The following is a 26558-nucleotide window of genomic DNA, read 5'->3' on the forward strand; positions in this document are numbered from 1 at the left end:
AATGTACTTTTCAAGGTTTTATTTTTATTTTTTAATTTTTTTTAAGTGAGGCAACCCTTGGTTGCAAGGACTTTGTCAGCTTACAATCCCTTATTTTCTGTTTTTTTTTTTTTTTTTATGCCTACAGCACCTGGTCTTCCTAGGTGGTCTGCCATCCAAGTACTAACCAGGCCCAACACTGCTTAGCTTCTGAGATCTCAAGGTTTTAAATAGTATAGAAAAATTCAGGGACTATCTTGATATAAAATGGAAGATGAGTATACTGAGTCAAGGTTACTGAATAATTTTTAGCCTTTTTTTAAATTAAATCCATGATTTCCTTCTTAAACTGTGCTGTAGGGAAGTTCTTGTATGGACCATTTTTATAGACACTGAGTAAACAGGAGGTTACATTTTTAAATTCATTCATTCATTCACCAAATGTTTACTGAACACTTACCTGGAACTGGGTACTGTTTTACTATCTAGAGCCGCAATATTGAATAAAAAGATGTCCCTGTTCTCATGGACCTTATGTTCTATAATTTTGAATTATAATTTATTCATTCATTAAGTATTTTTTGAGTACCTGTTATAATTCAGACACTGAATTCTCGGTGCTGAGGATACAATAGTGAATCATACGTAGCTAATTTTTATTATGTGCTTTTGGGAATTTTATATAATTTGTCAGACATTTGTTTAATGTCTTCCCTGTTTCAAGATTTCTGGAAAATGCAGTGAAGGAGACTTATTCTTAAGTAATTTGTAATCTAAAGGTAGATAGATGTGTGAATAATTAGCTAAAATATAAGACAACATACCTACAAAATTCCAAATAATTTCTGTAGATATTGCCTCCTCAAAGAAATGGAGTATAACTCCCCACCGTTAAATGTAGGCTACACTTTGTGACTTGCTTCCAAATAGTACAGTGTAGAAAGGGGGGAAATAACTATGCTAGAGAAACCTGGCAAACATTACCTCAGCCAGGTTATCAAATACAACGTTAGTGTTGTCAGTTGATGGCTTGTACCCTTGATATGATGTGTTGAGAATGGCATCTTAAATCTATGGTCATCTTCCCAAAAACCGATAAGCACAATCTATTAACCATTAGAAAAATACCACATAAACCCCAATTGAGGGACATTATACAAAATATTTAACTAGTACTCCTCAAAACTGTCATGGTCATCAAAAACAAGAAAAGTCTGAGAAAATCATCAGCCTAAGGAGAAATGGCCATCTAGCTGTAATTTGATATTTTGGGTGGAACCCTGGAACACAAGAGGGACATTAGGGAAAGATTAATGAAATTTTAATAAAGTATAGAATTTAGTTAATAATATATCAATATTGGTTTATAGGTTGTGATAAATATAACATAGTAATGAAAAATGTTCACAGTGGGGAAACTGGACATGGGATTTACAGAAATGTATTATCTTTGCACCTTTTCTGTAAATCTGAAACTATTCTAAAATAATAAGTTTTAGTAAAGCAGTGAACAAAGCTATATTAGGGGTGAGATGGGGCTGAATGCACTATTATATATTAATTATGGAAGATCCACTTCAAGCCTGTTGTAGTTAATATTTTGGAACCACACGGTCATCTAAAAATCATGTCAATTAAGATATTGAGTTGTCCTACTAAACCATAAAAGATCTTTTTTACACAGAAGCTGGGTATAAAGTAAAATAGTCATTTCATTTTATAAGCAGCAGTAATAGGATATAGCTTGAAACAAGATATTTAGCGACTCAGGTGGCCTTATTTCCATAAGAATTGCTTTTAGTTTATTCAGTTATTTTCATTTAGCTGCAGGAGAACTTAGGCTTAAAAACCTCCTGAAAAGATTGTATGTATTCTAATCATTAGCTATTGAACCAGCTGAGTAGGCAAAATCTATATTTGCTGGCCATGTGTAATTTCTGAAACGTCGTAATGATACTTCTTATTTGAGAACAAAAAGGTTTTGGCAATATAACACACTTGTAAAACAAATTGACATTATGTAAGGTTAATACTCATAACATTTGTTATTTATTTCAGATTAAAGATTTTTAAGGTTACTTATTTCACAGATGTTTAGTAAATGCTCACTAGGTATCAGTCATTGTGCTGTTCATTGGGTTTATAAATGAATGATCATTACTCTTCCTAAGTGAGAATCTAGCACTAGTCATTGCAAAACTCTATGATTAATTATAGATACAGGGGGATGACACCAAAAAAATGGAGAGAATAGCTATTGAGAATGGGTGAGAAAAGGCTTCAGAAAGAGTGATGCTTGGTCTTATTCTTGAAAGACGAGCTGAGAGTTCACTAGGGAAGCAGGGAACTGATGAGATGAGAGACCAAAGGCATTCCAGGCAGAAGACGTAGCATTGTTTTTTGTGGGAACTTGAGATACTTGAGACTAGTTTATATGAGGGCAGGTCACTGTAAGATCGGTAGGTAATGGAAAGTCTCATTTGCCAAGCTAGGAAGTTTGGACTTTATTCTGTGGTACCACTAAAGGTCTTTACAAGGGAATGTGATCAGATTTGGTTAACATAGTGAAAGATGAATTAAAGGTGAATGAGACAAGATTAGTTAGAAAGCTACCAAAATAGCCCAGGAGGGAAAATTCTGGGGGCTTGAAATAAGGCAGTATTAGTAGGATTGGAGAAGAAACCATTTGAGATATATAGTAAACAGTTAGAATCTATAAGACTTGGAGTCTTAACTGGATGGATTGGAGCTTGTGGAGATGTGGGGATGATTCTTTAAGGTTTCTAGGTTAGACCATTCCATTGCATACAGTAGTCCATAAGCAAAAGATAAGTATGTTTAATTTCATCTGTTGATTTTGAGAGACCTTTGGGCACCCATGTATTGATCTCCAGACCCATATATCTAACTGCTTGCTTAGAAGATCTCAGGTGTGCAGTCTGGTCTAGAACTATATATTGATTCTGAACAACAAGTGGATATATACTATAGTGAGTAGAAAGGATGGAAGGGAAGGAATACCCAAAGGAAAGGAGTTTTTGCTCATTGATGGGACTGATGATCTGGAAGAGCAGTGAGAACAGGAGATTACTAAAACTCCTTTCTGTACTATGGGTCCATTTTACATGGGCAACTTCCATTTTTAAAGAAGAACCAGGTATCAGGGCAGTGGATACCATACACTGGGCTACTGAGTTTACTTACTACTCAGAACCACCTGAGTAGCTTTTCGGAAGGAGGTCCTAGATCCTACTCTAATATTCTCATTCAGTACATTTGGGGTGGAGCCAAGAATCTTGTAATTTTTAAAACTCTTCCAACTGACTGATATGCAGCCTGATTTGGGAACTTCTTAGTAAAGGGAAAGAGTTAAACAGTCTCAAGGTGGAGAGGGGATAGTTTTCTTCTTTTTTAAATAGGAGTTGAGGGTGGGTACAGAGGCTGGGAAGAAAAATTGGCAATATAATGATAATCCTTAGATAAGGAAGAAGCAGGCGCAGGTGAGGACATGAGGATGTGAATATGATGAGAAACATGTAATTGGCCTGAAGCTTGTAAATAATTGAAGTTTTCTCCTAAGTTATTTCCTGCTGGATCTCTTTGAAATACTCATTAATAGTTAGAATTTGATTATTTTATTTTCATATTGTCTATTGTAAGACTTTGCTTCATGTACCATTTTTAAATGTTGTGTTTCTTTGGGATATATTTAAATTGCTTTATTGAAGGATGTCGATTTTTTTTTCTTTTTAATTTTTTTAGTTGAGGCCAACCCTTGGTTGACCTCACAGATTATTGCAAGGACCTTGTCAGCTTACAATCCCTTATTTTTTAATATTTTACGCCTACAGCACCTGATCTTCCTAGGTGGTCTCTCATCCAAGTACTAACCAGGCCCGACCCTGCTTAGCTTCTGAGATAAAGGAAGTCGATTTTAACCAACATTTTTATACTTAATATTTGCTAGTCATTGTACTAGTCAGTTGGTTTCCTTGGCTTAAGGAGCTTAACCCAATATAGATGATATAAATAGGACATTCGCTCACAGATGTCTATACTGTGTGTCAGTCACTAACAAGTTCACTCTAAAAACCTCAAGTTGTACTCTAGTACTTAGTCCACCAAATTGTCATGAATCTGTACATTTTGCTGTCCAGAGACCTGGAGAAACTCTATTTCGGTATCTAGTTCCTTGGGATCTATCATAGTATAGGGATTTTGTTTTCATCCGACAAATGGATTATGGGATATATTCTCCTTTTCCTCACCCCCTTAATTGTATATATTGTTTACTTTGTCACATTTATTTCTAGGTCTCAGGATGGGGTTAAGGGTTGCTCCTGAATTCTGGATAGTATTGAGACCAGTGCTCAGTTACTGTGCTTGTGTATACCTCTCTGGCGGTCTCGTTACTTCTTTGTGTCTCTCATCATGAAAACCAGCTTCTAAGAGATGGGTTCACAGACAAGTATTCAAACAACTTTAACCAGTTTGCTTTTAAGTACACTTAAATTTGTGCAAATATATACCATGTGTTTTCTACATCTCTGTTTCTTTTGCAGGTAGTAACCATGGCTATGTTGGTGCCAGTAGCAGAATGTCAAGAAGAGCACATTTATGCTCTGCTGCTACCAGTAGTTTATTAGACATTGATCCTTTTATTTTGATACATTTGTTGGACCTTAAGGACCGGAGCAGTATGGAAAATTTGTGGGGCTTACAGCCTCGCCCACCTGCTTCACTTTTGCAGCCCACAGGTAAAACATTAACAGTGATTTCCCTTTTTTTGTGGTTCCCCAAAAGAATTCTAAGCTTTTGATCCGGGTGTTTCGTCCAAATGTTAGAACACAGTATGTTTCTGTAGCAAATGGATTTTTCATTGTATGTCACAAAAAATGACATCAATCAGATTGAATTTTGTTATTGTTCAAAGGTCTTTCAGGCAAAAATTATGTCACAATGTTTATAAGGAGGCTTTTATGTGATTTACCATTTAAATAGTATCTAATTGAGAGTTTGATCCACAGGAAGCACATTCCTTTGTGAATGAAATAATTGCAGGCTTCATGAATACCCTACCTTGGAAGCAGAACTGTTTCTAAATTGAATATAGAAAAGATGGTTTACCTTATACTCTGATATTCATTAGCCTAAAAATGTATACCAGTTAGCAGCGGTGTTTTATGTGCAAAGGTTATTTGTTGAAAAGAAATTATGTTTGTGTTATTATAATACGGTATATACACACATATTGGATGTATAGTCAAACTCAGACTCTTTGAAATTCAGGAATAGTCATTTTGAACAACTAAAGATTTACCTTTAAATGACACATGTTAAAAATTTTTTTTGTTGGAAAGCTTTCAAAATATACTGAACATTTTCGTCTTAAACAGTAGTATTATACAAATCAAATCAATTATTTAGAACAGTGATGCTTCTTTAAAGCAGCGGAACTCATTTTTCAAACAAAATCTAGAGTCCCGGTTTAGAAAAATAGAAATAGAACTGCTCTACTAAAGGATAAACTCAGAACCTGGATTATTTAGGCCACTTCCTTCCTAAGATTACACTTCCTGGAAGTCTCCAACTAGGTTATGAAAGTTACTTTTTATCTGTGGTCCCAGTAAATTTCGTACTGTTTTTGTACTTTTGTGGCACTATCACATTGTATATAATTTTATTTTTTGAGGTATTTTTATTGTAGAAAGCTCAGATAATAAAATTGTAAAGAAGACAATAAAAATCACACATAGTTTTTATAATCAACAAAGAAATACCTTTAAAAAAAAAACTTATCACATTGGCAAAAGGTTTACTTAATTTATAACTGGTGTTGTTTTCAAAGACCTACTGAAACAAACAAGTTCTGTTTTCTGTCCTTTAATTCTGTAATTTCACTGCTAGGAGTATATCCCAAAGAGAAAACAAAGGTCTTTGAAAGTATCCAGCAATACAAATATGCCATGCAATAGCACATTTTATAGACAGATAAAATTGTGTTTTTGAAAAATATTCAGTGTCAATGGGGAAAAGAATACAAACTGTAGAAACAGAATAAGATCTCTGTTGTCTAAAATTTAGTTTTCCATATAAAGTTAATGACATAAATGAGATGAGCATAGTTTCAAATCCAGGTGATTAAAATGACAAGGAAGATGGGGGAGATAGCAAAGAGAGAGCGAGTCTTGGATTTAACCATCTTTAGTTTGACATAACCAGCAGGATATCAAAGTAGAGATGCCTGGTGGACAACTAAAAGTTAAGAACTGGAATAGAGGCAGTTATTTGCTTAAAGATGATACTGTATAATTACAACTAAGAGGATGATTAAAACTCTCCAAAAAGAGAGTGTCAGGAAAATTTTAAAAAGAGAAGAGCCGGGACATAATCATGGTAAACATCTGTTTTTGCTGAGTGCGCAGAGATGAGCCAGATGAAGAGCCTTGGGAAAGGACAAAAACCAAGAGAACAGAGTCATTTGAACAGCCAGATGACAGTACCTATCCCTGAGAGGATATTAAAAGCAAATATTGCAATAAGATCTTGTGTTCCTTTTTGTTAAAATGCCTACTTGGGTTTTGATGTTTATTTTGATTCCTTGTATATTTTTTTTCTTCTCAGTCTGTATAACTTTCATTTCCTTGTCTTACTGCATTAGCTGGGACTTCATTGTGATGTTGAAAAGGAGTAGTGAAAGCAGATGTCCTTGCCTTGCGCCTGATGTCGGTGGGAAAGCTTCAGGTTTCTCATCATTAACTAGTTTCTTTGTAGATATTCTTTATCACATTGAGGAAGTTCCCTTCCATTCCTACTTTACTAAGAGGTTTTTTTTTTTTTTAAATCATGAATGAGTGTTGGATTTTGGCAAATGCTTTTTTGCATTTATTGATATGTGATGGATTACATTGAGTTTTGGATATTGAACTAAACTTGCATATCTGGGATCACTTGGTTGTAATGTATAATTTTTTTTAATACATATTTAGATTCATTTGCTAATATTTTGTTGAGGGTTTTTGCGTCTATGTTCATGAGAGTTATTGGTCAGTAGTTTTCTTGTAATATCTTCATTTGCTTTTGGCATTAGAGTAATGCTGGCCTCATAAAACTAGGACGTATTTCTTTGCTTCTCGCTTTGGAGATTGTATGGGATTGGTAGAAATTCTTCCTTAAATATTTGGTAGAATTCACCAGTGAACTCATCTGGGCCTGATGCTTTTTCTGTTTAGAAAGTTATTAATTATTGATTCAATTTCTTTAGTATATATGGCCTATTGAGATTGTTTCTTGTGTGAGTTTTGGCAAATTATCTTTCAGGGAATTGGTCCATTACATCTAGGTTTTTAGATTTGTTTGCATAGAGTCGTTCATAGTATTTCTTTATCCTTTTCTTTCAACTCATTTTGAGTGAACACCTATTATCTGTCAGACTCACTGCAAGTGCTTAACTACTGTTCTGTAAAATGATCATTGTAAGAGGCATCAGGATATGACCATCGGCCATGTAGCTGAACCAGATTATAAGGTACATGTAGTAGTGAGTGGAACTAGAAAGTCAAGTTGGGTTCATTCTGCAGAAGGCCTTTCATGTTAGCCTCTGGAATTTATTCATTGTGTGCATCGGGGAGCCATTGTTTCAGTTTAGGAGTGGTTTGATTCAAACCATATTTTAGAAAACTGGTAACACCTGGAAAATCAGAAATGGAAGTTTAATCAGGGCACCATTGTAAAAGTTTATTTCTGTTCCTAAAATAAGATGGCAAATTCATACATTTCTATGTATTTTCTCAATCATTGTGTGATTAAAAATATGTGGGACTGGGAGTAAGATCTCCAGAATTGTTGACATTAAAGTTCTACTTAACCTCTTGATAATACATTAAGCTAGGCAATATATAATTAAGATTTACTTATAGTATGGCAGTGGCAATATTTAGAACCTTGTGAAGTTAGACTTTATAAGGGCTTGACAACCGATTGGAAAGTGATAAAGAGAATTCTGACGAAGCTTAGGTGATCAGGAGAAGGGTGGCAACATTGACAGATACTGAAGTCTATAGGACAAGCTATAGAGAGCTATTGTTCCTGAAGGCTATTATTGAATATGAAAGAAGTTGCAAATGAGAGTCTAAATTCTACTTAACCTCATAACCTGGCAAATTCAGGAAGGCTTCTCATTGTCAGTGCAGTAAATATCCTTAAATTGTCACATTCCCCTGGTATAAAATCCCATATACCACCTTCTACTTTCCTGTCTTGGCACTTATCACGTAGTACTGAAATGGACTATTTTTCATCTTTCCTAGCCTGGACTGTAAGCTTTGCAAGGGCAAAGACTTGAGTATTCATCTTTTCCAATTGTATCCCCTGCCCGACACTGTGCCTAGCATTTGAAACAGGCTCAGTAATTGTTTTTTGACTAATTATCAGATGATGGAGGTGTATTAAAATCTTTTTTGTATTTTCCCATTTGAGATTTAAAATTTTTTTAATTTCATATCAGTTTTGAGTAATAATAAACTGGACCATGTAGGTTAATACAGATTTTCATACTTAAGTCTACGTATATATGAATGGGAGGTGAGAGCCACAAAGATTATATTTAAAACATTTCAAGTATTTTGTGCCATAGGCAGGTTAGCCTGGAATGAAAGGTCACTAAGATATAATCTCCATACTTAAGTTCACAATTTACGTGTTTGTCTTCCTCAATTTAATGTGATAAGTGCTGCACCAGAAGTATACTTCACATACAATAAACAAAATTAGGTAAGAATTGGTTTGGAAGGAGGGGAGCAGTGGTTTAGGTGTCTGAAGGGAGGGGTCATTTCAGATATAGCCGATGAGTTTGGGTTGGCAGAGCCAAGGGAATAGGACATGTGAAAAGCACGGAAGTACAGTAGAGCATGGCTGATGTAAGTAATTCCAAAAGACTGGGATATAGTTGGGGTCGAGGCAGAAGATAAAGCCACTCAAAGATAAGAAAAAATCAGATAATACAGGGCCTCCTGTGCCATGCTAGTGCTTTTTAAAATGATTCTAAGCAAGAAAGTGATATCTAATTTGGATTTGAGAAAAGTGCTCTGACATCTTGGTGGACTATGGATTGGATGGGAACTACATACACCACAGAGTCCTTTTGCAAACTTTTGAAACAGGGTCTGATGAGCCACAGAACAACTCTTATGTGTCTATTAGTATCTTCATTTTATGTATAAATAAATGGACTCAAGTTGTTGGACTTATAGAAAAGTATAGCAACTAAATGGTAGATCTGAGACCAAATCCTGGGTTTCTAAAATCTCTCATCATATTTGTGACTGCTTTTAACTGCAAGTAACAAAATGTTGCCAGTGGTGGCTTAATAAAAGCTCTTTATTATGCATATTGAGAAATCTGGAGGTAGGTGATTCCAAGTTAATTAGGTACTTAAAAGGCAGAGCACTGCATGACATTCCTATGATTGTCATACCTCTTCTCTCACAGTAATAAGATAACTGCCATAGCTCTAGGCATCATGTATCTACAGGAATGTGTCACTAGCATGAAGGAAAAGACTAGATGGAAAAGAGACCCTATTCCTGTGACCCTGGAGAGCAAAGTTACTGATGTTGAAATCACTGACTCTGGAGGCCGACTTCTCAGTTTGAATTCAAGCTTCTCTACTTATTAGCTGTGTTAACTTGAGTATGTTGTGTAACCTTTCTGTTTTTCCTCGTTTATGAAATGGTAATAATAGTACTTATCTCAGATGATTGATATGGGAGGATTAAATGACTTAATATTTTTCAAATATCTGACACTCAGTAAGCTCTTTATAGGTGTTTATTAAATAAATAAACACAATAAAATCTTCCTACCAGCATAGAAAACCTTTCCCAGAAGAACCTCCTTCCCCACACTTGTGGCTGGGACTGAGTCGTGTGCCTACCCTAAGCACTGTCGGAGAGGGATGAATGAGCTTAGACTTGTCCTAGACCCATATCCACTGGAGCTGAAGGAGAGACTTAACCTCCCTGAGCACATTGCTGCACACCTGCTGCCTGAACACAATCTGGGTCCTTTTGCATGGTAGAAGTGGGGAGAATGGCTATTGGACACACTACAGTGTCTGCCTTTTACTGATTTCCTCATTTATGGCAGAAGGTTGTTGTGATGTGTAAGCTAAGCAGATTCAACTATCATTCCTGCCAATAAAGGACGTGTCCTTTGTCTAGTTAGGGTGCCTGTTGGTGTCCTGTTTTGGAGGGGGTTTGTATGTGTGGGTTTTTTTAAGGGGGATGGGTCTCGATTTCTTTTTGCTTCAGTCAGTCATAATGTTCTTTCATTTCCAAAATACCTACCTCTGTTTTCCTTCCTGCAGTAGAAAGTTTGTATTTTCCTTGCTCATGCCTCTCATTTTAATATTTGGGTGGCGGGAGAAGAAATTAAAATCAAATTCAATTCCTGTTGTGGGTCCCCTGGGTTCTTGCAGCCTCCCAGGATGTTTGAAATCAGGGGAGATCACTAGACACAAAAGGAGACAAAAAGTTTTATTGAGCTCGTATATAAAGAAACCAGCACCGTGAAAGGAAAGAGATGGGCGGTTTGCTGAGCAAGGCTGGGGCAGGTTTTTATAAAAGAAACTAGGCAGAAAGAGAACCACTTCTATGCATGTAGAGGTGGAGGTTTTTTTGGCGTTTGCACAGTGTGGCTACATGTTTCTTCATGCGTTGCATGTCTCATCAGCATGATTAAGTCCCTACCCCTGAGTTGTGGTGTGTGTGTGTGTGTGTGTGTGTGAGAAAATTAAGAAAGGATCACACAGTGGGCACCTCTGAGCCTGATTGCCGCCAGTGGAGCCAGGGAAAAGTTTTTAAGTCCTTGTAACTGATTCCTTATGGTTAGAGGCCCTGGTGTCTTTAATGTTGATTGGTCTCGCTAGGGCAGATGTCCTTGGGGAGCTTATCTTAGTATTAGCTGGCTCCTGTCCGTTCATCCAGACTGACTCAGCAGAATGTTGCCCTCCTGTCTCACTACTTTCTCTGAGAAGAAAGAAACATTACTTTAGTGGCTGCAGTCTCAGTGGCAGGGAACTTTCTTGATGTTCCTTGGCACTTAATAGCTGCATCTACATTAGATAATAGTTCAGTAAATCAGCTTTCTAAAATTAATTGGAATATATATTTTTATATACTGTATAAGTAGATTGGATTAAGTATTTGGCTTCTAGGTTTTTGAAAAAATGTTTTAAATTATGAACATCATAAAAACTCAGTGTAGAAAATTTGAGGAAAGTAGAAAAGTATAAAGAAGAAAGCATAGACAGTAGGGCAGCTTTTTAAACATTAACAGTTATATAATTTAGATTTGAGTAATTACAATGTGACCCAGATTCTAACTTTGAAGTTGTGAATAAAGTTTAAAATACTTGTGATTATCTTTATTTTCATTACTGGCATTTAATGTATGCTTTTATTGTTGATGTGACCTAAAGCATCTTAGCTTATTTACACAGCAAGTTTGCATATATTCACAGTACGCAATGATTTCATGAATGTTAAAGTATAGGTAAACATGAGTTGTCACTTTCTCTCTGAAGCATCATATTCTCGAAAAGATAAAGATCAAAGGAAGCAGCAGGCGATGTGGCGCGTTCCCTCTGACTTAAAGATGCTAAAAAGACTCAAAACTCAAATGGCCGAAGTTCGATGTATGAAAACTGATGTAAAGAATCCACTTTCAGAAATAAAAAGTAGCAGCGCTGCTTCCGGAGACACGCAGACAACCCTTTTTTCTGCTGATCAGGCAGCTCTGGCTGCATGTGGAACCGAAAACTCTGGCAGATTACAGGATTTGGGAATGGATCTCTTGGCAAAGTCATCAGTTGCCAGTTGTTACATACGAAACTGTAAGTGAAAAAGATCCTATTAGTGTCATTTTTCTTTATATGACATTTGGGAAGCTAGAAGATGGGTTATTTTCAGAATAATATTAAACATCTCTCTTACAATGAATTAGGACTACAAATACAAACAACCTTTTCTCCCATCTAAAAGTGACTATATTTTCTTCTATACAATAGAGCTAACATTTCTTGTATGCTTATTCTCTACCAGGTAATAAATAAGACAAAATACTTAATCTCATGGATTTTGCATTCATGTATTCATTCATGTGGTGAGAACTGGACATTAAAATGTGTATAGATGGGTAAAGATAATTTCAGTTGGTAAAGAGTGCTGTGAAGGAAACAGCAGAACAGTGGGATGAGAAGAGCAGGTGAGAAGTGTGCTACTTTAATTAGTGGAGTCAGAGAAAGTCTTTGAGGACAACATTTGAACCAAGACCTGAAGGTTGAAAAGGTGGCAGCCGTGCAAAGATCTTTGGGAGCACTGTTCAGGGTAAACAGAACAGAAAATGCAAAGTCACTGATGATGATACAGGACTTGCTATACATGTTTGAAGTTTCAAAGGAAGACCAATATGGCTGAATATAATGAACGAAGCAGTGGAGACCCATAATAGGAAATAAGTCAGAGAGGATCTAGCTCAGGTAGTGTTTTGTAAGACCTCAATAGAGTTTCGAGTTTTATTCTAATGGAGTTTTTTCTAATGGAAATGGAGTTTTATTCTAATTTTAGGAAGAATATAAATCGGTGGGGGAGAGGGGCAGTATTTATGTTCTGATTTACTTTTTGCAAAGTTTACTTTGTTGTGTGGAGAAGGATCTGAAAAGGATTGAGAATGGCAGTTGTAAGACCTGTAAACAGCCTATAACAATAGCTTGTATGAAATGTGGTAGCTCATTCTGGAGTTATTACAGTGGGTAGATGGACTTGCTTATAGTCTAGTAACCTTTCTTGACCGAAGTTCCCATACCTCTTAATTCTCCCAAGGATGGTACATAACTAGTACTATTTTAGATGCATAAGAGAGAACTTCATCTATTACATACAATGGATATTTTAGACCAGGAAGGCTCAGTTCTTTCCCACAACCCTAGTTAAAAAACCCTGGATAATGTTTTAAGGAAAGAAAAAAAAACTAAGACTGATGCAGCCTTTTAAATTTCTGTGTGCTTATTGTTCTCATATTTTGCTTCTTAAATCAATTTCCATAATTTTCCTAGAAAAGTATTTATTAGGTAAATATATTGGTATAAAGTATTAGGTAAATATATTGGTATAAAGTTACTTATTCTGTTTTCTTAAATTTTAAAAACTTCCTCTGACCACGAAGTGTTAATTTTTCACTTATTACATTGCTTATTTGTGTTTTCTTATTTTTTCCTGTGCTTGACTAGCTCTCGAGGCTCGTTCATTTTATTCACCTCTTGAAAGACCTAGTTCTCAGATTTATTTTATCTGCTGTGTTATCTTTTTATTGTCCTAATATCTGCCTTTGTTTCTGTTAACGCATCTCATTTGTTTTTTCCTTAACCAATAATTTATGTATACTTGGTATTAGAGAAATTGGTCTTAAATCTTTTCTCGCAGCATCTTTTTTTTCCCTTTTTTCTTCAAGTGTACAATTCACGAGCAGTATAGTAACAAAGTTTTGTGACAATCGCCATTATCTAAGTTGAGAACATTTTCATCACTTTTCCCCCCAAAACTCCATGTCCGAGAACAGTCACCCCCGCCATCTTTCCCTTCCTCCTTTTTGTCTATATGAATTTGCTTTTTCTGGACTTTTTATATAAATGGAATCATGCAGTTGAAGACTTTTGTGTCTGGTTTCTTACACTTAGCATAATGGTTTCGAGTGTCATCCATGTCGAAGCATGTTATTTACATCCTTTTTTATAGCTGAATGATACTTTATTTTACTTCTTTATCTCTTCATCAGTTGATGGACATTTGAATTTTTCCTACTCTTTGTCTGTTATGAATAATGCTGCTCTGACCATCATGTACAAGGTTTTATGTGGACATATATATGTTTTTATTATCTTGAGTATATGTTTAGGAGTGGAATTGCTGGGTTATATGGGAACTGTATCTAACTTTTGGAGGCACTGCTGTACTATTTCCAAAACAGCCACACCATATCAGAGTCCTGTAAGCACTGGGTGAGGGTTCCAGTTTCTCTTTATCCTTGCCAACACTCGTTATTGTCCTTTTTTTTTTCTTTGCCCATTGAATTGTCTTGGCCTTCCTGTCAAAAATTTATTTATAAGGGCTTATTTCTGGACTCGAGGTTCTGTTCCATTGATTTATAGTGCTGTCTTTACACAAGTGCTACACGGTCTTGATTGTTGTAGTTCTATAGCAAGTTTTGAAATCAGAAATGTGAATCCTTCATTCGAGATCATTTTTAGGTATTCTGGATCTTTTGCATTTTTATATGAATTTTAGTATCAGCTTGTCAGTTTCTGCATTTAAAAAGAATTTTTATAGGGATTGTGTTAAATCTGTAGGTCGAGTTTGAGAGTATTGCCATGTTAACGATATTAAAAGTCTCCCTAGTCATTGAACACAGAATATTTTCCTGTCATTTTTATTTTCTTCAACAATGTTTGGTAGTTTTTAGTGTATATGTCTTGTATGTCTTAAATTTTTTTCTAGGTGTTTTATTCTATTTGATGCTGTTGTAAATGGAATTGTTTTTTATATTTCATTCTCAGATTGTTCTTTGCTGATGTGTAAAAAGACAATCGATTGTTGGTCTTGTATCCTACCTTGCTGAACCTGTTTATTACCTTTTAATGCATCTCTAATGCTTTCTTTTTTATTTTTCTAGCTCCTTGAGTATGCATGTTAAGCCATTAGCATTTTTTTCTAATTAGCAGTAGCAGTTTTTTTCTAATTGATTTTAAGGCTATACATTTTCTTTTTACTGTTTTAGCCACAAACATCTTGAAATATCGAAGTTGTGGTTCATTTCTAATTCAACATTGATTTTCTTTTTAATCTGGTAATATTTTATAATTTCCAGGTGTTTAGGGGTATATTTTTATTGTTAATACTTAGTTTAATTGCATTGAGATTGGAGTTTGTGTCTGGTATGATTTTTCTTTTGAAGTTTACTGATTTTTTTTTAGTGTTATAAGTTAACACTGCTCCAAAAGCAACAAAGTAGGAATGCTTTTGGGCTAAAACCCTAAATAAACCAGTTGAGACCAGAGTGTCTCTTTTTTTGTTTGTTTGTTCTTTGGCACAGTAGATAGAATACCTTCCATGTATAAGAGTAAACCGTTCTCTGATTGCCTAGGTAGTAAATTTTGTGCTGTTTTATCATATTCAGAAATGTTTTTAAATGTCTTTGCAGCCACAAATAAGAAGAGTAATTCACCCAAGCCAGCTCGGTCCAGTATAGCAGGTAGTCTATCACTTCGAAGAGCAGTAGACTCTGGGGAAAATAGTCATTCAAAAGGAGATTGTCAGCCTCCGTCTGAAGGTAAATTTGGAGCGTTCAGAATGTAATTTCTGTGGGTAGAGGTCTGTTAATCGAAGTTAATCTTATGGCATAGCTTTAGACCTTTAAAGGTACCAAAAATACTGAAATTTGATTCGAACATTCCTTGATCTCCCAACAGAACAGACCCCATCAATAAGAAAATGGCAGCCCTCAGGTCGCATATTCTGGACTCCTTAATTTTACATACTTGGGATCAAAAAGACTGGGATATATTTTAAAATTATTTTTTAGTTTTTCTACAGTTCAGAAGTATATATTTAGTGAGATCCTCTAAAGTGTAAACTAGAGAGAGAACTTTCTTTTTGTTTTCCTTTATTCTGAATATCCCCTTCCTTTTCTGTAGGTTCCCCAGGAAGCTGTCAGTCTGGGAGCAGGCACAGTTCTCCCCGAGCCTTGACACATGGCAGTGTCAGTGATGTTCTGCCGAAATCCGAAGACCGGCAGTGTCAAACTTTGGATTCAGATGCTATTGTGGTTGCAGTTATCAATGGCTTACCTACAGTTGAGAAAAGGAGGAAAATGGTCACCTTGGGGTAAGTTAGGTTCTTTTGTTTATGTTAATGGCATAATAACTAATAGCTTCATAATGAACAAAATAATTTCTACTATGTTAATTTTGTAGCATACTAAAAGTTCACATGTAACTTGTAAAAGTCAGAAACCTTTTTTTTTTTTTTTTAGTGGGATATACTAGTACCAGAAATTTAGTTTAAATATGTTAGAGCTCATTTTCATTGAAGTTAGGATAATAATGGTACAAAACCTTCTATGAACTCCACCTTGTGATATTGTTTATGTGTGTTAGCTTCCCCCCCCACCCCCCCCCCGCAATCTGCCCCACACTTTTCAAAGACATTTGTGCTGGGCCTCATTATGTCTCATAGGTCTTTGTTGCATACTTTGTGCGGAACAAAGCACTTCTAGCAATTTTATTTTAACACCAATTTTTATCTCATCTTTTTTCTCTCTTCTTGTAAAAGCATCCTCAAAACTCATAGTTGGAATTTTCCAAAAGGATATATATATGGTAGTCAACACCTTTATGTTTCTTCTAGGAAACAAATTCAGACCCCAGCAATGTCAATTAAATTTCCATTCCCTCGAAAGATAGAGTGGTTGTGGAATGTATGGCCTATATGCTAGATGAGCCTTAATACCCATCTGTTAATCTAGTTTATGGATATTAAATACATTTCTAAATTTAAACAGTGGAATAGTTCTACCTTGGAGACTTTGAAAAGAACTTTGAATTAAATTTAGAGAAAGAGTGCCATGTTTTAAGTTCACTTAATTTTATATAGTTTTAAGATCTAGATAGTTACCAAATCTAAAAAGACAGCTGGTAGTTTAGTTTTCTGTTTTAGCTCATTTGAGTGTGGAAGGTGTTATAATCATTGGAGATTATCTTGTCCTCTCCATTACTTAGCCTGACTTTATACATGTTCCTTTTAAGTTGAAGCTGCAGCCATCTTTTATATTTTATTTGTCATGGAGATATTGATATCCGCCTTTAGTGATAAAGATTAAATGTATTTGAACATAGACTTTTTCTAGACTGTAAAATCCTTTATAAATATCTGCAGCTCTTAGCTATAACCCTAATTTTACAATTAATTGTATCACCACCCTGGCTCATGTGGTGTTTTCCAGCTTGTGTCTTTTTTTCATTGCCTGACTTAAAGTTGTGTAAGCAAAAAATTTAAATACTAATAAGTGTTTCAAAAATGTAAGTAAAAGAATATTAAGTGAAATTTTCCCTGCCTTTGTCTTCCATCTGCTATTTTCCAACACCCTGCCCACACACATTCCTACTGTTCTTAATTTTTTTTGCTGTTTTTAATTTTTTATATGATGTCGTCTCAGTTTTTATGCATATTTAAGCAACTGTGACTATAGTTTTTTTTAATAGAAAAGGTGTACCCTTTTTCCTTAATAATATATATCAACAATATTTTCATATTAGTGAGAACATTATTTAGGATTTCTATCTCTTAATTCAAATTTTTATTGAGATAATTGTAGATTCACATGCAGTTAAAAGAAAATACAGAGAGATCCTATGTTCCTTGCCCATTTTCCCCAAATGATAACATTTTGCAAAACTTACAGACTATGATAACCAGGATATTGACATTGACACAATCCATCATTTTATAATCTTCATTGTGAGTCTCCTAGTGAATTTTTAAAAAATAAACTTGAAATTTAGTATTAAACATCAGTGCCATATACCCTACTTAGTTTAATGTTCATTTCAGGACAAGAGGAAAATATAGATTATTGTATCACTGACTTGTTATACCAAAATATCAGGTTGTTTTCTCCATCTTTGAGGGTTAATACTAAAGGAGGTCGTCTGGAAGGAATGCAAATGACTGACTTGGAAAATAATTCTGAAACTGGAGAATTACAGCCTATACTACCTGAAGGAGCCCCTGAGGAAGGTAAGGAGTGATAAATCACAATTAGGTGGGAGGTGGGAATGATGTTTTGGTTTTTTTTGGGTTTTTTTTGTTTGTTTTTTTTTTGTGTGTTAGTGGTAGGGAGTTGTTGGTTTCATAAAAAAGTTATTGAGACAGTTTCTGCTATCTGACATCCTTGATCTGAACATAGCATTCATTGTGCTGCTGAATTTGATTTAGTAGGACATTAAGCACACAGGAAGGCAAAGTGGATAATCAGCTACATGAAAGAACATGTCCTATGACATTTACAGGAGGGAAAAATCTCGTTCAATAAATATATTAAGCCACTTACATGATAGGCATTGAATTTTTGCTAGATATGCAAAGATGAAATTATGTATGTTCACAGTCTTATGGAGAAGACATGCTCAAAAACAATTAGAATATTAAGTGTTAAATACTTCATCTTTTAAAGTCATTTTGATTAATGTTTGTAGATTGCTTAGGTCTTACAGAAGTATTCCAAACTTTAACCATTTAAAAAGTCCTTTATGGTAACTGACTTCAACTCTGCCAATTCATTTTTTGGTACATTTCTAGTATTCTTCTACATGTTTTAGTTTCTTATTTTTTATCTAAAAGCATAGAAGACATTTTGTAATTTTGAGTAACAGAAGGTGTCTGAAACAAGGCTTATGAGTGTTGCCCTTGCTATGTCCTTTTTATTTTAGCGAAAAAGCCTGTCAACTTTATGTGATATTTGATGTTTAAATTTTTTTAATTTTAATTAGTTTCAAGTACACAGTATATTGGTTAGACATCTATATAGTTTGTAAAATGATTCCCCCAGTTGCTCCCTCCCTCCCCTGACCCTCCACCTAGCCAGTGTATTATGCTAATTGAATTCCGTATGCTGTGCTCCCCATCCCCGTAATCATCCATCAGCTACTAATTTGTATTAATTTAACTCTTCACCCCATTTTCCCAGGCCCCCCCAAATCCCCTTCCCCTCATTCCGTCACCAAATTATCCACTATATTTGTGAGTCTGTTTTGATTAATTTGTTTTTTTTTTTTACTCCTTAAATTCTGGATATAAGCGAAATCATATAGTATTTATCTTTTCTCTATCTGACTTAAATACCTTCTAGGTCCATCAAAACAATATCTTTTTCCATCCCCTTCCTTTTCATATGTAGGGGTCTTGTTTTCTTATCCTTTCAGCCACTCTATCTTTTGGTTGCAGCACATAATTCTTTTTCATTTAAAGTACTTATTGATAGGAATGTAGTGGTTACCATTCTTTATTCCTGTTTTTGATACATATTTTTTCTACTTACATAAGTCCCTCCAACATTTCCTGTAATTCTGGCTTGGTGATGATAAATTCCTTTAGCTTTTTTTTGTCTGGGAAGCTCTTTATCTGTCTTTCAACTCTAAATGATAGCTTTGCTGGATAAATTATTCTTGGTTGTATATCCTGGGTCTTCATCCTGTTGAATATTTTTTGCCAAGCCCTTCTGTCTTGCATAGCTGCTTTTGAAAAATCAGCTGCCAGTCCTATGGATATTCCGTTATATGTAATTATTTGTTTTTCTCTTGCTGCTTTTAATATTCTTTCATTGTATTTAACCTTTAGCATTTTAATTATGATGTGTCTTGGTGCAGGCCTTTTTAGATCCCTGATTTTGGAATTTTCTGAGTTTCCTGGAGTTTTATGTCCCTTTCCTTCATCTGGTTAGGGAAGTTTTCCATCATTATTTCTTCAAATAGCTGTTCAACATCTTGATTTTCTTGTTACACCGATCAGATGGATATTTGGAGCCTTAATAGTGTCCCATATGCTCCTTAAATTACGTTTATAGTCTTGGCATCTTTTTTCTGGCCATTTTGATTGAGTGTCCTTATTAGCTTTCCTGTCCTCTAGATAGAGCATGTGATTCTCTTCTTTATTCACTTTGGTTATTCCATTTACTGTACTTCTCTTCTCAAATAATGTGTTCTCCATTTCAGACGGTTTCCCTTTTATAATTTCCATTTCCATTTTTATGTTTTTAATATCTTTGTTGAAATTCTCACTGAATTTATCTACACTTCCCAAAAGTTCATTGAGCATCTTTATAACCAGTGCTTTGAACTCTGTATCTGTTAGATTACTTGATTCCATTATATTCATTTTGTCCTCTCATATGGTTTCTGCTTTGTCTTCCCATTTTGGCTGCCTTTCTGTGTCTGTTTCTACGTACTAAGCAAAGCTCCTAAGTCTCCCGGTGGATTTGTGAAGTAGGTGTCCGGTGGCACAGTTCTGAGAGGGGTTCAGCTGCAGGCCAAACTTAGCCCAAGCCTCTTCTCCTCTGGGGCCACCTTTTAGATTCAGCAAGCAATCCACAGATGCTGTGCTTATAGTTGCTTCAGAAGGCCACACCAGAAACCAAGGCCAGCTGCCTTCACCATTGTAAGACTACTCAGCAAGGAGCACCTGACTCACTGAGGATACACCTGGATGTAGCTTGGGTGGGACTTGAGTTGGGGGAGGCGGAGTTTCAGAGAATCCTTTAGGCGGAGCGACCTTTGTTATTCAGTTTGATGACATCACATCTATGGCATCACTGTGTCCGGCGCACTGGTAGTGGGGAGGGCTCAACAGAGAACAATGGATTCCACTGGCACTTCCGTACTGAGTGAGTCTCACCTAGGCCCTCAGTCCGACAATGTCTTCCTGTAAGTCCCTGGTGCTCCCTGCATGCAGCTGAATCGGAACTGGTGCTCAGAGGGAGCAGGTCCATTGCCAGGAAAATCCGCTCGCAGATGTGCCCCTTTAAAAGGCGTCTGCTGCTGCTGCAGCCTCTGTCTCACTCAGCCACTCGAGACTGGGCAGCCTCACGTCCTCACCCCGTCCTACCTTCTGCCATTGCAGGGTGATTTCTTGGATTTCTTTATAGTTGTATGGCTTGTTCCTCTAGATCCCAGGTGATTTTTTCTTGCTATTTTGCTCCTTGTTTCCATCATAACTTTGATTTGGTTGCCAGAGGGATGAACAGAGCCTTTTTTATCTACGCCATTTTTTCCCCTCCAGATTTTTTTTTCTTTTCTCAGTGAGACTCTGCTACCTTCCACCTCTGCATTTATTTGAATTTCAGTGATTGATAAATTGTAGTTCAAAGCATATATACAGGTGCCTGCCAGCATCTACCTCTGCTTACCCTGTGAGAGGCTGTGTGGGTGGTAGCATTTTTAGGCTTTTCAGTTAAAGAACACTAAATGTTTTGGTCTTTCTTCTTAGTTGGTGCTCCTGTGGTGGACAGCATTATTTCAGTAGGAGTGATTAAATGGAAAGGATTTTTTTAAATGAAGTGTTGATTGTTAGAACAGTAAGAAATATTATGATTGCTCTTTCTAGAAAGGACCTGTAGGGATTAACTAGTTTCCATGTATTTATGTATACTGATTATAAATTGTAATGGATTAAATTTTTACACCATGTGCTAGGATTACAGTCTCTTTTTATTCATGTAGCATTTATGAAATGCTTCTAATTTCCCTAGCATTACATATGATGCTGATGATAAAGTAATTTCTGAACCCACTGTTTAGTTTAGGGGTTCCCTACCTTGGTACTGGTAACATTTGGGCCAGATTATTCTTTGTTGTAGGAGGCAGCCCTGTGCATTATAGGATGTTTAACGGCATCCTTGGCTATTAACACTAAGTTCCAGTAGTACCTCCTCCAAGTTACAATAACCAAAAATGTTCAGATATTGCCAAATGTCCCTATAGAGGCAAAATCATTTCCAGTTGAGAACCACTGGTTGAGTTGAATGAGTCTCAACCAGGGGTGACCACTCCTTAAGAATTACTTGCCAGAGTAGGTCACAGTTACAAATGGGAGCAAGTTGTAACTCAGGTATACGAGATATATGTGTTGGTGGTGGTGGGAGTGGGGCAGGGAGAGCAGCTGAAACCGCTGGTGGTAAGGTGTCAGACCGGTAAATGGCCGATTATAATACAGAATGATGAGTGCTGAGATAGGGCATATCGGGAACTTAAAGAACAGGTGTGTAATAATAAAAATAACAGAGAATATTGACTGAGTCCTCATTATGTATTAGAGACTGCTAAAGACTTCACCAGTATTACCTTATGTTTTCTCAACACAGCCCTACATGATGTAGTTACTTTATTATCTTGATCTTACAGGTGAGTAGGCTCAGGCTTAGAGATGTAACTTACCTTACCAGAGTCATAGAGTTACAATGGGAGGCTGGAATTTGAACCCAAAGCCATTGCTCATAACTATCACCTCTCTACTAACCTAGTCCAACCCGGAAAAATCATCCTGAGGAATGAATAAGAATTGGCCAGGTAAAGACTGGCAAAAGATGGGCCAGAGTGGAGGCAGAGGTCAAATCATGAAGATTTACATTGTATGTCCTAGTTAGGATTTGGACTCTGTCCTTTGGAATTTAAACAAGAAGTGAGATAATAAAATTATGTTTTTAAATTCCTACTCTAACCGCATTGTGTAGAATGGATTTTGCGGGGTGGACACGAGGTGTGGAACTCTGGGGACAGGAAAACTGAAAACTGATAAGCTTGTTAAATTAATCTAGGTGAGGAATGACTTGGATTTCTTAATTTCAACCTTTAGATCATAAATTCACATTACCATAGAGCAGTTTTTAAATATAAGTAGATGTTTAGCACCAAAAAACTCTGGGAGGCTTTGACATTAGTTTCATTTATTTGAAGCTGATCATTGGTAGCTTATCCTAAACTGGAGAAAGGCATTTGCTTGGCCCCATTTAGGATCTGCTGTGGACTTGAAACTATGAGATTTAGAGCCAAGTGCTGAGTGTTACCCAGTAACACATTTTCTTTTTTATAAGCAATGTTTTGATATAAAGCACCTACAACTCAATAAGAAAAGTTACTGTAAACACACAGATCAGCAGTGCTGCATAAGTACATCCTTGCAATTTGTTGATTTACCACTGAAGTCTCAGGATAAGCAGTGAGAAGAAGGCTTACTGATGAAGCTGGAAGAAGGGAATACAGTGGACAAAAAGAGCCTTGTGCCTTTTGGAATGTGCTTTGTTTGTGAAAGCAGAATGGGGCCTTACTCACTGCTGTGGGTATTCTATCATCAGCAGGAGCTAGTTCTCAGAAACCTTTTATTTTTCACACTGGTAAGCCTTGGTAGAAAGTTGAGTGGGTTTCTCTTCTATCCATCCTTAGGAAGAACAAGGCTCTTTATTAGAGCAGAATACCAGGGAAATTTTTGTGTGTCAGATCACTGTGGATTGGTATTTCTCTCTCCCTCTCCTCACCTACACATTCCTCTCTTTTTCTCAAGCTCTCTGAAGAAGCTTTAAAACAAGGCATTTGGGACTTTGGGACCAAGTGGTCTCTAAATGTTCTTGAGCATCAATAAAGTGTAACTTTCCTTGGACATGACAGGCATCAAGCAGGCTTTTTTCCTATTGGGACCATATGGGACAAGTTTATATTAACCATCTGTGTCCCTACCACCACCACCGCCGCCACCAGTTGATACCCTACAGAATGCCTGTAGTAAACCAGTTTCTTCCTTAGTCTGTCTAAAATGGAGACTATGTTCTGATTAAGTTCCTACTGACGTTGCATAGGTCACTTTAAATTAAGTCTTAGGTATCAAAACACCCATTCCAGGGAAAGCCATGGCACACAAGTTACAAACCTTGCTGGCAGCCTCCCACATTGCCAATTCCTTTTGGAATATAAAGAATTTTAACATAAGTTACAAAAATTCAAATCAGTTGGCTTAAACAATAAGCAAGATTTACTCTCTTATGTTAACAAGAAGTCTCACCTAACTGATAGGGCAGTTTAAGGGTTGGAAAATTTAGCTATTCACTGTCATCAAAAACTCCTTTTTTCTCTGTCTTTTACTCTGCTACTCAGTGAGTTGGCTCAGCTCCTTTTAGGATGGCAAGATGGTTTCTGTAGTTCCAAACTTTGTATGAGTTAGAACAGTGTTCTGGGAACAAGATTATTTCTACGTATTTATTGACCAAGAAGTAACAAAACCGTTCTCAACAACTTCCTAACTTCCTCATATCTAATTAATCACCGACAAGAAAAGGAAACCTGGCAAAGTTTAAACATTTGGTCCCCCTCCCCAACCCATTTTACATAGCCATTTGGTGCAGTATTAAAGTTCTGTCAGAAAGGAGGAAGGCTGGTGAAGCATTAGTGTTTGCTGTAACAAGTGGTGAATGCATTCTCCAAGCATCTGAAATTCGAGCACCCTTGAACAACAGTTAGCTTTGGATAGTGCTGAGCACATGGTGGTTGCTCAAAAATGTGGTATGATAGGTGATTGATATAAAAATAGGCTATTTCAAATTTTATTTGAAGGTGTAATTTTTTTCACATTAACATCTCTGAAACATTTAATGGTACCTTGTAATTACTATTAGTGACAGCTAGTTGTGTAAAAACCTGTTGACATCTGGTGAGATCAAGAAAGATCCAGTATTCGAACTTCTTAGAGCTAGTTTGCTATAATCATTATTTAATGCAGCGGGTAATCATTGCAATACATGGGGCAAGGCACAGCAAATAGCTTTTGACCTATTGCTTGACAGCAGCTAGTCTCATTTTTTTAAAAAATGAAAGTATTTGCCCTTTTGTTGTGTTTACTCCTTCTCAGTTACTGATGGGAATGGGTTGTACAGGCCCTGTTGACTTAGTAGTCCAACAAGTAAGCTAGAGGTCAAGAGACCAATTTGTTTTTCTCCTTACATTCACAAAGCTAGGGAACTTCCAGATCTTAGGACTTGATAAAAGACCAGTTAATGTTTTCATGCAGAAATTCCTTCCCAGCATTTCTTGGGAAATGCATTCCATATTCTTCTGAATCCTGAGAAAAATTTGTCAAGTCAAAAAAAAATGGGAAAGTTCTTCTAATTCTCCTGTTAATCTTAACAACGCAGAAACCCTATTGGTTTGAAGGATTCCATTTACATCAAGTGGAAAGTCAAAACTGGAAATGCTGATAACCTGGAATCAAAGGTTAGGATCAGTAGAAGCACCTTGGAAAGGGCTCACAGTCAAACCAGTCCTGCTTAAAGCTGTTGCCTTTTATAAGCACGTGCTCATGGCCCTGTCTGCTGTTATGTAGATATTAATGAGTTTATGCTATGCTTTCTAGGAATCTAATGAGTGGTGTTCCAAGAAATAGGAAGTTTTGGAAGCAAAATAATTCCTTAAATTGGCATTTTTGACATGATTCTATGCAGTGCTAGAAACCTTGCTAAAAGTTATAAATGTTACATTATTTGAATGCTACCTAGTAATGCTCACCGTATTTTCCAATATTTGAATATATACTGTAGGCACAGTTTTTGGAAAACTACAAATTAAACGATTTTTTTAAAAAGATCTCAAATGAATCAAGAGTTTGAATAATGTCGTAAGCATTTAAAGAATAACTTAAGATTTTAGGAATTCCAGAGAAGTTCAGTTCTGTGTTTGTGAATCCTGAAGGTTAATGTCTGTCAGGAATTCAGAAACACTAGTTACCAGGTGGTAAAATTTGTACCTAGAATTTCAAGCACTCCAGTGGGTTTCAGTGTTTTTAGCAACAGTCTCATGAAGGGCCACAAGGTGGTAGTAGTGGTGCTTCGTGGAAGTAACTGGTTTGGTCTCTAAACAAGTGTTGTTCACAAAGAACAGGACAAGTTTTTTTCTTTGCTGAAAGAGGAGATTTCAGAACTGTCCATACACTCAGTCAGCATCTTCTAAATATATAGGGGAGAAATAATACACACAATTCTTGAAACAGAAGAGGAAGAATTTACCAGTGAAGTCATCTGGAGCTATAGTGTTCTTTGTTGGAAGTTTTTTTATAACTACAGTTCTATTTCTTTAGTAGTTATAATATCCATTCAGATTATCTATTTTTATCTGAATGAACTTTGGTAGTTTGAGTCTGTCAAAGAATTTATCCATTTCATCTATGTTCTTGATTTTGTGAGCATTGTTGTATATGTTCTTCCCTTTTAATGTCTGTAGAATCTGTAGTGATGTCCCCTCTTTTGTTCATGATACTGGTAATTTTGTTTGCCTCTTATATTTCTTTTATTGTTTTATACTAATTTTATTTCTGTTCTTTATTATCTTATTTACTTTGAGTTTATTTGCTCTTTTTTTTCTAGTTCCTTAAAGTGCATGCTTTGATCATTAATTTGAGACCTTTTTATTTTCTAGTATAGCATTAAATGCTATAAATTTTCCTTTAGGTACTGCTATAGCTACATCCCAGAATTTTTGATATGTTGTATTTTTATTTCCATTCAATTCAGAAAGCTTTTCATTCTGAAAAATTCTCAGCCATTTTCTCTTGTCCCCCTTTTGTTACTTTGTTACCTCTATAGCTGTCTATTCGAACCATTCCCTTTCATCCCCTCGTTTCTTAACCTCCTTTTTTATAGTTTTCATCTCATTTTTCTTTGGTGTTACGGTTAATTTCCTCAGGTTGTCTTTAAGTTTGCTAACCTCTTTTTCAACTTTCCTTAAATTCATCTGTTAATATTTTAATTTTAATGACTCATTTCTTAGAAGGTCTGTTTAGTAATTTTTTAAATAATCTATCCACTCTCATTTTCCACGTTAAACAGAATTATGTAGTCTCTTACAAGTTATTTTGTTTTATGAACAAGTCATGATATTTTCCTTTTTGTGTATCTGCTTGACTCTTCAGGTAGATTGTTTGCCTTATTTTGTAAAT

At 35.9% G+C, this 26558-nt stretch overlaps 1 protein-coding gene across 6 annotated transcripts in view; it reads left to right on the top strand.

Annotated features, from left to right (window-relative positions):
• Positions 1-26558, top strand: part of TRIM37 (tripartite motif containing 37) — a 103551-nt gene that overhangs the window by 59346 nt on the left and 17647 nt on the right. For 3 of the 6 annotated variants that reach the window (XM_036222845.1, XM_016123066.2, XM_036222844.1), the window contains 5 exons: positions 4542-4736; positions 11564-11872; positions 15235-15363; positions 15728-15917; positions 17698-17828. In XM_036222845.1, coding sequence (XP_036078738.1) covers positions 4542-4736; positions 11564-11872; positions 15235-15363; positions 15728-15917; positions 17698-17828 — 954 coding nt within the window. The remainder of the gene's footprint in view (positions 1-4541; positions 4737-11563; positions 11873-15234; positions 15364-15727; positions 15918-17697; positions 17829-26558) is intronic. The other 3 variants (XM_016123068.2, XM_016123067.2, XM_036222847.1) reach the window with 2 other exon arrangements.

Source organism: Rousettus aegyptiacus, unplaced genomic scaffold, assembly GCF_014176215.1.
Source record: "Rousettus aegyptiacus isolate mRouAeg1 unplaced genomic scaffold, mRouAeg1.p scaffold_m13_p_6, whole genome shotgun sequence".
Classification (NCBI taxonomy): Eukaryota; Metazoa; Chordata; class Mammalia; order Chiroptera; family Pteropodidae; genus Rousettus; species Rousettus aegyptiacus.